Source organism: Balaenoptera acutorostrata, chromosome 10, assembly GCF_949987535.1.
Source record: "Balaenoptera acutorostrata chromosome 10, mBalAcu1.1, whole genome shotgun sequence".
NCBI classification, from domain to species: Eukaryota; Metazoa; Chordata; class Mammalia; order Artiodactyla; family Balaenopteridae; genus Balaenoptera; species Balaenoptera acutorostrata.
The window spans coordinates 81,720,379-81,734,979 of NC_080073.1; the positions used below are offsets into that span (position 1 = coordinate 81,720,379).

Here is a 14,601-nt window from a genome sequence, read left to right on the forward strand (position 1 = left end):
TTTCCCCCTTACAGAAAACATTTAGAGTATAAGTATTTTACCTTACAAGAATACTCCTCAAAAGAACTGGGTATACCTTCTACCCCAATTTTTTCCCTCTAGTCTCTTTGGAACCCTCCCCAGCTGTGCCTTTTCCTCGCCACTCCACCAAAACTGGTCCTGTTGAGGTCACAAATGAGAACCACATTGCTGAATCCAAGGTGGGATGCTCAGCGCTCACCTTTCCTGAGCAGCCAGCAGCATCTAACGTACTTGTTCACTCCTTTCTTGATACTCCTTCCCCTCGCCCACCGAGCACTGTGCCCTCCCGGATGCCCTCCCACCTTCCGAGCCTCGCCTCCTGACCTCCTCTACCTGATTCCTCCTGCTTGTCCCAACCACTGACACTTGGAATGTCACAAGACTCAGTCCCTTGATCACTTTTTTTTCTCACCTTGTCTTAAGGTTTTAAACCCCATCATATGCTCATGGCTGATAACTCCCAGATTTACATCCCTAAGGCCCACCTCCGCCCTCAGCTCAAGGCTCATCACCCCAACTGCTACTTGACATCTCCGCCTGGATGTCTCAAAGGTTTCTCAGCTTAGCACGTCCAAAAAGTGAGCTCCTCATCTTGCCCCACAGGTCTTCCTACAGTCCTTCCCTTTTCCATAAATGGCAACTCCATCCCCCCTTTGCTCAGTTTGAAAGTTTGAAAGTCCTTTGCTTTGTTTGAAAGAGTCAGTGTTCACTCTCTCTCACACCACAACCAAAGCTCCAGGGAATTTTGTGCATTCTTCCTTCAAAATATCCCTGTGATCCAACCCCTTCTCACCACTTCCACTCCTATCACTGGGGTCTAATTTGCCCTCATCTCATCCCCAGGTAACTCTAAAAGCCTCTTAACTCAGCTCTTTTCTTCTGCCCTTGCCTCCACCCCAGGGTCTACTCTTAAAACAACAGTCACTGTGATTTTTTTAATGTAAGCTTTATCACATCACCTCTCTGCTGGAAATTCTCCAACGGTTCCCACCACACACAGAGTCAAAGCCCACCAAACCCTGCAGGGCTGGCCCTTTCTGGCCCCCTCTCCCTCTGCTCTCCCCTGGCTCACAATCCTCTGCCACGCTGACCCTCTTGCTCCCCTGACTCACAGCCTCCATCCTCACTGTGTGCAAATCCCCTCAACCACCACCAAACCACACCCAGCTCCCTGTCCACCTTCCCTGCTGCATTTTCTCCATGCCGCTCAGAAAATCTAACACGAAATACAACTTGCTGACTTGATTGTTTTCCTTACAGAAATAAACTCCATGAGAGCAAGAACTGTGGTCTATTTCATTCAGAGCTGCAGCTCCTATGCCTAGAACAGTGCCAGGCATACAGGGAGCTGGGAAAGTGGTCACTAAATACGTGTAGAATAAATAGAAGTTGAAGTTACAGAAGTGAATGAGGTCTCCCTAGGCGGACACGTAGAGTGAGAACAGAAGAGAGACAAGACAGTCAAATAGTATTTAAAGACTAGACTCAGGAGAGGAAGTAGAAAGATTTTTGCATGTGAGTCAAAGAAACAGGTGAATTAGGAGAAGAACCGGAAGGTTGGGGTGGGTTCCTGGAAGAGCTTTAAGAACTGGGGAAAGTGGTAGATGATGATGGCAAATACTTAGTGTCATTTTGAGGAGGATCTGGGGGAAAAGGGTGCAGAGCAAGAGTGTACTTGGTTAGGACGTACATGCCAGGTGATGAAATGAACTCGGGGGGAGTGACTTCCATTTTAAGCAGAGGGAAAGCCAGAGATGAACGAAGGCAAGATGCAGGGAGAGATCCGATGACCCCCAATTCATTAGATCAATCTGCATCACCAAACTAGATCCTTCCTTTATTCAAAGCTTCAACTACCTAAATTTTCAGATGTAAGTTATCCAATTTCCTTATCTATGTGGATGGGCCTCCATTCAGCTTTTTGTGTCGACTCTGAATAATTCCTTAAAAAGTTTAGCATCCTGTGTTTTGTTACCTTTCCAGTAGTTCCCCAGGGGGAGCCTGTGGCATTCCCTTTCCCTGGAGAATTAGAGATGATCATCCATTCAGGATGCAGGGGTCCTGCTCTGCCTGGATAAGGAGGGCAGACTGAGTGACTGGGCAGAGTTGGGGCGCCGTGCCGCCCCCTACTGTACCCTGCAGCACCGTGTTGCTGTAGAGGTGGGCGTCAGGAGAAGGGGAGGAAGAGGGGAAGGCTAGCATTCAGGGAAGGCAGCCACAGCCCGGAGCCTGCGTTCTGGTGGGGATGCACACAGCTTCCTTTGTTGGCCAGATCCGGATTAGGCTTTTGCCTGATCCACTGGAGCAGAGCCTGGAAGCCTTCGAGGTGGGCTTGTCCCCGGCCAGAGAGGCGGAAAATCAATTTGGCTGGCAAATGAGATCCCCCAAGAGCTCAGTGCACACTCCATAATCTTATCCACTAGCAGCTCAGGAAATAGATGCCTGGGCCCTCACACATTCATGGGGGAGGTGAGGCATAAATCAGGCTTTAAGGATTGGGGGCAAAGGCAATGCACTCTCTGGCTGGCTACTAATTAATCAAGCACGGAACACCTCAGCCTAGCAACCTAGGAGTGAGCCACACACACACAGGCTACTGCCGCTTTTCTCAACTCTATTTTCATTTCAATTAAAACAGATATCAAATGAAATTCTCCCCTTTAGCCGACGCTGCTTATGCGTCCCCCTGTTATTCCTTTAATTAAAAAACATGCTTATTGCAATACTTGCCAGAATGACTTTAACGGTATTTTAATTGTAAAGTTTCTGCCTGATTAAAAAAAGAAAATATGAACCAGAAAGTGTTTGCAAAAATGTTCTCAGGACGCAAGAAAAGAATCACGCACCGCCCCGAATGGATGCCACATACTAATTCCTTAATTAGCCTGGCACTGCTAGTCAAGTGGGCAATGTGGAGCAGAAAACATATCGGAAACGAAATCATTGACTCAGAGCCACGAACAATAGGGAGGAATCGTTTTCATCAGCTCGGACTTACCTGGTAGGAGAGACAAGTGCATCTAACTAAAAATACCATGCTCAGGACAGGCGCAGTCAATGAGGCCAGACAGATTTTTTTTTCCACTGTTCTTTGGGAAAAGAGTAGCTGGGCCAGGTTAATTGGCTTCCAGTCCTGACAATACTATATGGTTCCCTCTATTGTTTTAGGCTAGTAGTTCTCAAACTTGAGTGCATCAGAATCACCCAGAGGTCTTAAAACACAGATTGGTGGACCTTGCCCCCTCAGAGTACATTTGCTATGGGCCCCAAAATGTGCATTTCCAGCAAGCTCCCAGGCGGTGCTCTTGCTACTGATCAGGGAGCACACTCTGAGAACCACTGCTCTAGGTAAACTAAGCTTGTTCCAGATGTCCATAGTCCATAGTCTAAAACAGGTTGAAAAATACAAAGCTGGAACTGCAGATTAATTCACTTTGTCATTCAACTAACATTTGCTGTTATTTCCAAGGCCTTCTTCTAGGTGCCATAATAAAAATGTTAAAAATACACTTTCAGGGCTTCCCTGGTGGCGCAGTGGTTGAGAATCTGCCTGCCAATGCAGGGGACACGGGTTCAAGCCCTGGTCTGGGAAGATCCCACATGCCGCGGAGCAGCTGGGCCCGTGAGCCACAATTACTGAGCCTGCGCGTCTGGAGCCTGTGCTCCGCAACAAGAGAGGCCGCGATGGTGAGAGGCCCGTGCACCGCGATGAAGAGTGGCCCCCACTTGCCACAACTAGAGAGAGCCCTCGCACAGAAACGAAGACCCAACACAGCCATAAATAAAATAAATAAATAAATAAAATTTGAAAAAAAAGAAAATGCTAAAAAATAAAATAAAATACACTTTCAGAAGGTCACAGTGAAGTTTAATTGCTCCAGGTGAATAGAAATACCCTGGTTTTAGTGAACTGGCCAACTTTACAGATAACCAAGAAAGAAGATAATGGTGATGACTCTGCCTTTTACTTTTTCTATAAAACATAAAACTCATGAAGTTAACCTTATCAGTGAATTAACTCTATGCTAATTACAAAGTATAAACATATTTGTGGAAGAGAAACATTTAAAGGAACTCAAAACCCTGAGATGTAAATAAATGCCTTTTATTATAGCTACTGTTGTCAGTTACTACTTAACTAAATCTGGATTTCCTTTCTACCTCCAGAAAATCAAAACTTCCTTTTACCGACAAAGTTTCTGATATTTAAGTTCTGAAGCCCCTCAGCTGTTCCATGGATTCTTAGAAAGTCACTTAAGACCTCAGAAAAGAAAGGAGAAAACAGGGGGGAAGACACTGTCTTCTCCAGGCAGGTAAAAGTCTCCATAACTACCAAGTTACTCACTGATTCAAATAATCTCCTTCTTTCTCTGTATCAAAGGTCAATTAGCATTGACCCAATCACATTTTTTTTACCAGCCCTGCAACCTGATATGTTTCTCTGAGCAATCTGTTATTTAAAAGGTTCCAAATATAATTATTCTCTGAGTATTGTAACCATGATTCAGCTACAACATAATAATTTTAGAAATGAACAATAATAGTCGTTCATAGCATTTATTTAAAAAATGAGGGTACATCCTACCTTTACTTGACTCCCAAGAATATTACAGTACATGGGAAATGATAATAATGAAAAGCTGTCTTCAGTATATTTCAGTCTGCACAAGAATCCCAGATACATAAGCATCCCAGATTTCTAACTTCACTCACAGTCTGGATAAACAGGATGTGAGAATCATTAATCAACAAATGAGGTAGAGAGGTAAGGAGAGACCAAGTCCTGAAGGACATTGTAAGTCATATCATGGTGTTTAGACTTGATGTTAAAGGCTAACAGAAAGTCCCAGAAGGGTTTTAAGGAAGGATGTTTGAAATATTTATCTTTTGTTACTGAAAATATTGTAGCTTCTGTGCTAGGAAAGGGCTGGTCCCTTTCAATAGCATTTTTCATGTTACAATATCCAAGTTGTCAAGACATAAACTGTAAATTGTTTAATATCTATCTATCTGTCTGTCTGCCCATCTACTGAAAGCAAGTCCTTTCTCATAGCAACGGCTTATCTTTCATTTAAGGCTAATCAAGTACGTCTGGGACTGTTCTCTGGAGGTAAATATTGTAAGTCATTGTCTGACTGGGAAAAATAAGGGGTTTCAGAGCCAAGTGTCCCCCACATTAAAAAGCCTTTGTCTCTGATCTCCTGATACACAAATAGTAAATGAAATTGGTCACTGTCTGGACTAATCCACTAACATTTGAGGATACAGGAAGGAGTCTGATCACAGAGAAATCCACAACCAACATTAATCTGCCTCTTCCGGTCAGAAATTCAGTCATTCAACAATTATTTGAGTACCTACTATGTGCCTGGAAATATAATGATCCTAGCAATACAAAGGTGAGCAAAAACAGACCTGGCTCCTGCTTTCTTCAGCTTACTTGCTTAGATTGCACCTTGCCAAAAGGTAAAGGGCAGAAAAAACACACCCTAATATTAAATTTGTAAAGAATTAACATAAAAGCAATTCATATAAAAGTTATATGATTTGTATATGAATGATATGAAAGTTCTTAGCCTATGAAAAATTCTATCAATGATCCACTTAGCTTTGGATATAAGCAAGGTCCCCTCTCATAAAATAAGTAACACCAATTTGTCGCCAAGAAAAGACTGACACATACATAGAGATGCACAAAGTTAAGGGAGTTAAGGGTGGATTTCACAAAACTCAGGTAAATGTTTTCTGGTGCTGACTTCTCCATCTGGCTTCCACTTAAGATCATTGCACAGCCCAGGCCCTTCTCAGCACCATGCTTGAAACTATGGGAAGGAAGTTTACCAACTCCTTTACCACACTTCCCTCTCAGGGCTACAGATGAACAACATTAACAGCCGGTAGACATTTATACAAGCCACTCTCCTCCTGTAAAGGGAGGAAGTCACCACCATTTCCATTTTGTGCACTGATTTGAGGCCCAGATCCTTATCCAAAGCCACAGGAAAGTCCAAGGGTACCTCATATTTGAACTCAGGCCCCCTGTTTGCTGACCCAGCCCCAATCAGACAACCTTGTCACCTTGTCTGTACATAATCATCCCATTTCCTGCCTTGAAGGGTAGCTTTCAGCTGGAAGAAGAGTCAATTCACTCAATCTCCTTTTGCAGCCAACTTGCACATAAGTTATTTTAAACTAACCCATTTGAAACAAATTTTATCAGTTCACAAAACCCTCCCATGTTGACCAAGACATTCTATAGTTAGGAGAGGAAGAAAAAAAATATTAATGCAGGGTATTTCATTTGTATCCGATGCCTTCAGATGGATTTCCTTTAAATCCAAGCTGCTGTCAGTGAAGTCTTAAAACTGCAGACACGGGGTAACCTGCCCCGTAACTCCCAGGGTCCTGATGCACAGAGGGACCACACAGGATGTCCCAGGAAGCCCTGTTTCACAGCATTCCCAGATCACTGCATTGTAAAGCATTATCTGAAGCATGCACCTACTGAAACTGAGGTCGGTTTGGTTCTAATTAGAAGGAACCAAGTGTACAAACCCTGGGATAAAAAGGCTGTGCTGGATACAGCACTTAATACCTCACTCCAAAATCCTCAAACCTTTGACTACGATGAAGAAACTGTAGGAGACACACAGATGGCCAACAGGCACATGAAAAAGTATTCAGCATCGCTAATAATCAGGGAAATGCGAATCAAAACCACAACGAGATATCACATCACACCTGTTAGAGAGGCTATTATCAAAAAGACAACAAATAACAAGAGCTGGCGAGGATGTGGGGAAAAAGGGAACTCTCCTACACTGTTGGTGGGAATCTAAGCTGGTGCAGCCACTGTGGAAAAGAGTATAGAAGTTCCTCAAAAAACTAAAAATAGAACTACCATATGATCCAGCAATTCCACTTCTGGGTATTTATGTGAAGAAAACAAAAACACTACTTCAAAAAGATATATGCACCCCTATGTTCACTGTAGTATTACTTACAATAGCCAAGGCATGGAAACAACCTAATGAATGGATAATTAAAATGTGGTGTATATATACGTGTGTATGTGTGTGTATGTGTATATATATATATATATACACACACACACACACACAAAATGGAATATTGTTTAGTGATAAAATAGAATGAAATCTTTCCATTGCAACAACAGGGATGAAACTTGAGGGCATAAGGCTAAGTGAAATAAGTCAGAAAAAGATAAATACCATTTGATCTCACTTATATGTGGAAGATAAAGAAAAGAACAAAACAAAACAAAGAAACAAACAAAAAACAGACAAATCTGAGCTCATAGATATTGAGACCAGATTGGTGGTTGCCTGACGTGGGTGGGTGAGGGGTAGGCGAAATGGGTGAAAGGGGTCAAAAGGTACACACTTCTAGTTATAAAACGAATACATCCTGGAGATGTGATGTACAGCATGGTGACTACAGTTAATAATACTGTATTGTATATTTGAAAGTAGCTAAGAGAGTGGATCTTGCAAGTTCCCAACACAAAGAAAAAAAATTTTGTACCTATCTATGGTGACTATTGTGGTGATCATTTTGCAATATATACAAATACCAAATCAGTATGTTGTACACCTGAAATTTATATAATATGTCATTTATACCACAATAAAATTTTTTTTTAATTTTTAAAAAAGAAACTCTACAATGAACCCAGTAGTCGGTCAAGAAAAGATGGCTCATCTCAATAAACCAAGAATATGCATTGCTAGACTATAGAAATCGCCAGTATAATAGACTAAAAAGATCTGAGTGTCCTCAAAACTGTGAACTAAAAGAAAGAGTTTGGAGAAAACGAGACCACATTCCCAACTGCAGCAGAAAAACACGTTTCCACAAAGTCAAAATACTAAGGAGAATGGAGGCAACCTCGTGGATAACTCAGCTACTTCCACCACTGTATCCTTCCCTCTCTTGCTGTAGAAAAACACTTCAATATGCATTCTGAAGATAACAGAGGCAGAAGCCATCTGAGGTCTTTATTGCCCAGCTAATTCTTTGAGTAATCCAGTTTGCTTTGTATATAGAAGCAGCCACTAGCTGTAAATAAAATTGCAACTTAGGCCTGACATTCAGCCATCTCTTCCGTTATTCCCTTCAATCCAAAAGAAACAACAACTAACATGAACTGAATGCTTGTGCTGGGCCAGACCCTGTACTAAGGGCTTTAGAAACATTCTTTCATTTAGTACCCAAAACATCCATAGGAGTTGGGTGATACATTGTAGTATGGCTACACAATAGCAAACAGTAAATGTTAGCAATTGCTGTCCCTGCTGCTATTACTAAAACAGGCCTTACTCTAAAGAGGAGAAACTTGAGGCTTACAAAGGCTGTGCAACTTGCCCAAGGTCACAAAGCCGGTAAGAAGCAGAGCCCAGATTCAGACTCAGTTCTTTCTGGCTCAAAAGCCTGCCAAGCATTTAACTGCTTTGGTATACACCAGTAGACCAAGAAATAGAAAATCACATGAAAGGAAGCCAATGCACTATTAAACAGCAGAAGTTTCTGCTCAAGCCTTGTAAAATGAAGGCACTGTGAGTAATAAGAAACTACAAAATATCTTCCTCTTGAAAGCCCAACACCAAGGGAAGAGGGGTTTCTAGAGTTCATCCTCCCCTTTATTAGTCATCAGATCTAGACCACTTCACATCAAGCTGGTTGACCACCAGGACAGAGAGTCACTGCTTCATTCAGAAAATATGGATGCTTCCCCAGCTACAGACCACAAGCCCAAGATCCTTGACCAGAATCCATGATAGTGCACACAAGAGGGTAACGTTCCGTCTCTGTTATTATGGCTCATCATAATTACCTGGAATAAAATAATAAATTTTAATTCAGCGATGCCTATGGCCGTTGGGCATCTTAACATAAAAGAATGAAAAATATAATTAACTAAATCAAGGCAATATGCCTATTTCCATCCCAGCTCATTAGTATTAATTGATGGGGTTAATTCTCTTTTGTGTTTAACAGTACCTCCTAAAAAATAATTCAAAAAAAAAAAAAAAAAAAAAAGAGACAAGGAGGAATGGAGGGAACAAATAGAAATGGTAACTGGACAAAAGTTCTAGGTCTTTTGCTAATTAAGATGAAATCATAAGAGATATAGCTGAAGCTCTTATCAGGGTCACAAAATAATGTGCCATTTTCCCCAACAAGTTCCGGAATCAGTACGTACAGCAGCATAAATAACGGTGAAAACTTCGTCTTTGGGTGCCATTTCCCAATTGCCTCAAAGAAATTTATAATCCTCCTTCCTACTATAAGTTTTACTTGTAAGAAAAAATAGTGTGTTCTATTTTATACATGGAAACATAAGGCAGGCACAGAGAGTTCAGAACTCTCAAGGGCCATATGTAGAACTGTTGAACTCCTCCTGATGGAGGAGCCTGGCCCCTGTATATATTGGGATCCTGGTTTCCATGAATGGAAAAAATATGGAGGATGCAATATCTTCATAAAGTAGTTCCAAATGTAGTTCTTAGGTGATCTAGTTTCACTTCTATTTAGCACTAATCCTTTCAAAGTGTGTACATACTTCATGGGGAATGTTTTCTTCATTTCAGTGGAAATGGCTGAGAAAGTACTTCCACTATAATACTTTATATCGTGTGCGTTAAAATCTTTTGAATAAATTATTTTTTGGCTTGAAATTTTTCATGCCTTGTTTCATCCCATAGATGGTATCAAAAAATAAAGAAAATTTCACACAGCTATTTTTCTGATACCATGAATGGGTATGAAAAAGACAGTAACAGATACTCAGAGAGTGAATTGCTGTTATTGATGATGATGATAACAATTCAATCTTATATTTGAATAGATTTTTATTGTCCTTCAAGTACTTTCACACCTATTATAGACCAAGAGAAGACATTAGGGGTTGAGAGCTACACCATATCAACCAGACAGTTGAGAGCTGGGGTTCTTCCCCAGCGAAAGCCTTCTTCATATGTCTTTTAGAAACAAACAAAAAAATAACTTAGCATGGATTTTATATTTCTAATTCATAAAGATATACTTTTTTATGTAGATGTGTAGATGTGTATACATGTGTATGTATGTGAATATATGTAAATTTATGTATTTATGTGTGTACATACGTATATAGATAGATATCAGTGAGCACAACTAAGGATAGTAAAAGCAAATTAGTTGAGAAAAGTGATATTTAAGAGAGGAAGAACTTAAAAATTATACTTCTTAAATTTCATCCGGGATCTGAATTCTGCACCATTTTACTTGTCCACCCATTCAAAAATCAACACATGTACTTTGAGCCCACATCATGAGTCAGGCACGGTCCTAGACACTGAAGAGACAGCAGTAAATAATTGATGGAAGTTCTCTGCCTTTTTGAGCTTATCCTAGCAGAGGAAATGAACTGTAAATAAACAAGTAAATTATAGTATCTCATGTAGTGATAAGTGATATGAAGAAAAGTAAAGCAAAATAAATGGATGGACTAATAGGATTGTTATAATTTTAGAAAAGATGGCAAGTCCTCTCTAATAAGCTGACATTTTCTCAAAGAGAGAATGAAATAAGTGAGCTAGCCACATGAATATCTGGAGGAAGAATACTCCAGGCAAAGGGCATTATGCGCAAAGGCCGTGAGGCAGGTGTGTCACTGGTATATTCACAGAAGAGCTGGAGCAGAGTGAATGAGGAAGGCAAGGTCAATGAATGGATCAGAAGTTTAATAATGGTGTGAACCTTATTTCTAGTGAGGTGAGAAGCCATTGGGGTAGGGGTGGTTGAGAAAAGAAGTAATAAGATCTGACATATTTTAAAGGGCGTGGACAATAAATTATTGGGGGTTATTTTAGCATATAGCACAGAAGTCAAATACCAATGACTTAAACACATGAAGGTATATTTTTCTATCACAAAAAGTACTTCAGAGGTGGGCAGCCCCAGGTGCCATGCTAGTATGACATCAGAGTCCCGGGTTTCTTCCATTCTTCTGTTTCCTCATTCTTTTTTTTGGCCACACCAAGGGGCATGTGGGCTCTTAGTTCCCATGCCCTTGCAGTGGAATCATAGATTCTTAACCACTGGACCTCCAGGGAATTCCCTGTTTTCCCATTCTTAGCAAGTCAACTCATGGTCCAAGATGGCAGTTGAAAATGTAGCTATCACATTTACATTCCAGGAAGCAGGGAGGAGAAAGAAAGAGGGACAAAGAGGGCATGCCTCCTACTAAGCCATCTCTACTTTAGGAAATGTCCTAGATGTCCTGTACCACTCTTCCCCTTACATATCACTGGCCAGCTCTTAGCCACAGGCTATGTCTACCTACAAAGGAGATGAGGAAATATAGCATTTTAGCTGGGTACACTGCTGCCCCAAATAAAAACTGGGGTTCTGCTACTAAAGAAGACAAAGAAATTAGAAACATGGGAACCAGTTAAGAAGTTGTTTGAAATGGTCCCGGCCAAAAGTTAGGTTGAATAGGACTAGGTTGGTACTAATGGGACACATGTTGAAGCTTCAGCCAATAAGATTCACTGATGGATTGGTCATGGAATATAAGAAAAAGAAAGATATCTAGGGTGCCACCAAGATTTCTGGCCTGAGCCACTGGCTATTAAGTGAGATGGGGAAATTCCTCCCACATTGAATCTGTGTGTATATTGACGTCTACACGATCAAAACTTGTCTCAGGTACAAAGTACATGCTCTTCACCTCCTCTCCACTATCCAACTCTAATCTTACATCCCGGACACTCGGATTACTTCTGTCTACATTCTGCCTTACCTCCTACATCACATGTTTTAGAACTAGACATTTTACTCTTTTATATTTGCTCCCTAATTACTTTTTCTTTAGTAGTAATGCACATTATTCATGTTAAGCATTATTCTTCACTTCTTCTTGTGTCTCACACAGAGTGCCTAGGCCACTTAATAAGCATTCACAAGTCATCTGTTGAACCAAATTTCATCTGTGTCCTTTCCCAGTTCTCATACTTTCTAGAAGCTATGACCCATATCTCTGTGATTAAAATCTTACTTTCACTCTAGGCAACCCTGCTCCCTACCAACAACTCCTGTTTGTACAGAAACGGGTGTCCACCACTTATCCTCACAATCCTACCAATGGGGGGGATCCTTCACATAACAGACTTTCCCTCTCCATGCAATGAGGGTTAGCCCTTCTAAACCTAGTCACTTATTCTAAATAATGAGAGTGAAGTATTGCCTGAACCAGGAACATTTAGGAATAACCACCACTGAAAGGTGACAGCTTGGGTCAAGTATCTGGGTTACTAGGATCTCGAAATCTCCAAGAGTGGAAGCCAGGTGTGTATCCACATACCTCTGCCTTTCCCTTGCCCTCTGTTCTCCTCTGATGCCTCCTCTCCATCTTCAGTCTCTGGCCCTATCGACAAACACCATTCCTTGCTGGAACATTTACCTGGATCTACTAGGATATCCAGAGACTCAGATGGGCTGAGTTTGAGGACTTTTAGCTGCAAAACTTCTCCCAAATGGTATCAATATCAGGCAAAGACCCTTGAGCGCCTGAAGGGCATCCCATCCTCCAACAGGATTTTACTCCTGTGGCAAGAATCCTGGTTAAAGGCCTATAAAGAGCATCTTTTCTCTGAGCTGAGACTTGAAGTCTGTAATTTCCCTTTGTCATTGCCAGTCCTTAGGTAGCTGCTAGCTGTCAATAAGTCAGTACTCCCCATAGCCACTGGCTACACACACACACAACCACCACAAAGACAGGTCAGGAGCTCAAGCTCACAGACCTTTTTCCTAAAGGGTACTAATTAACTGACTTGCCTGAAATCTTCTCCTTGCTACCAGAGGAAAAAAAATAAGCTTGCAGAATAAAGAATGTAAAATTCCTAATAAGTCCACCTGTAAGAGATGGGTAGTAACACTCCATCAGTTTATCCTCTGCAAAATATTTTATTCTCCCTCATATAGCCACAAGCTTACTTTAACAGGAACAAATGCTCCTGTAAATGTTAAATATATTTATAGTACAGAATGGTATTTTAGTGCAGTTTTATAGATCTCCATAACTAATCACATTTGCCAAGTAATTTTCATTTGCCAGTGAACAAGAGTCCCTTTGATAACAACTCCTTATTATCTGCCACTGAAGTAGGCAATGATTTTTATTCTCATTTAACAGATAAGGAAACAAACTCACGAGGAGGTAGAAAAAACTGACTTAGTCACTTGGTAATGAGGGGGAGGAGTTAAAATTTGAATTCTCAGTCTCTCCCAAATTCCCAGACCCTAGAGCTATGTGGCCGGTTTCACAATAAGGAAGCCTATTTATATGACTTTCCACGGGACAAGGAAGTCAAAACCACAACAGGGTAAAAGCAGGAAGGCATTGCTTTCTTGGCAGGGAATTTCAAAGGCAGCAGCATTAACTGATTTCAGAGCCTCCTGCTATATTGTGAGTGCTGCCAGGGACAAGCATGAACACAAAGGACTTGAATAAAGAAGCATATTCTTGGAGAACACTGTTCACCCTCTTGCATCTGAAAACTTAAAATAATCAAGCTCTGTGCTTTTAAGAGTCTGACCTTCTGACCACTTCTTCCTTTCACAGGGAAATCTCAATTTGGTCCGAGAATAAACTGTCAACCAAGTGCTGGAACTTATCCAAAAAGTTCCCCTTCCTTCTGCCCCTAAAATGATAAAATCATATATAATAACGCCACCCCCATCTCCAAACTCCGCAAACCTTTCACGTGCAGGAAGTTGAGGATGCTGGTGTTGGTGTCCAACAGGAGCAGCTGGCCTTTCTCTACCGTGACGTTGTCGCCCTCTTGTGGCAGTCTCTCGGGAAACCAGCTGTGAGCCCTGGACCACCTCCGGCAGAACTGAAAGGGAAAGTTGTCCTGGAAAACAGGTTTGGTTATTTTGTTTTGTTTTGTTTTCAAGCAGGATAGTCTGGGTGATCCATCAGAACAGAAACTCCTTAAATTCAAATTAATTTAAATATAATTTTAAACATCTCCATAAAATTAGTCACCCTCGTACAACTAACTCAAAAAAGGGAAAATACGGAAGGGGCAAAGCCATACTCAAAGTTCTTCTGTGTTCAGCCTCTGGAATTCTCCAACGATATGCTGGTAATACTTTCTTACCTTTTTTTCCCCAGCACAGGCCGCCTTCTACCTAACAGATGGGGTCGATTCCATTTTTTATTTTTACAGACGTGTACTGAGTCTTGGACAAAAAGTCATAAATAGCCAGGAATAGAGAGAATTAAAACATTCTGCTTGATGGGTGGCATTTTGCTTTACATAATTGGTACCATTTTTCACTGGCTCTGCTACCAAGTGTCCCTGTTTTATAGGAACATTCCTCTCTCCACGTGTTCAGATCCATCCTCCCACCCTGCCTCTTTTGATATTACTGATGCCTTTCCCTCTGTGTTTGGTGCCTCCACGCTGGCAAAGTTTGTGCACAGGAAAAGTGCCAGCTGACTTCAGATGACAACCCAGAACCTTTGAGGGAGGTGCCAGGAGCAGGACTGTGAAGAGCCTAGAGGAGGAA

The 14,601-nt window shown here is 41.4% G+C and overlaps 1 protein-coding gene across 7 annotated transcripts in view; it reads right to left on the reverse strand.

Annotated features, from left to right (window-relative positions):
• PKHD1 (PKHD1 ciliary IPT domain containing fibrocystin/polyductin) overlaps positions 1 to 14,601 on the reverse strand; it is a 456,842-nt gene that overhangs the window by 306,625 nt on the left and 135,616 nt on the right. For all 7 annotated transcript variants that reach the window (XM_057555319.1, XM_057555317.1, XM_057555318.1 and 4 more), the window contains exon 36: positions 13,784 to 13,940. In XM_057555319.1, the coding sequence (XP_057411302.1) occupies positions 13,784 to 13,940 (157 nt within the window). The remainder of the gene's footprint in view (positions 1 to 13,783; positions 13,941 to 14,601) is intronic.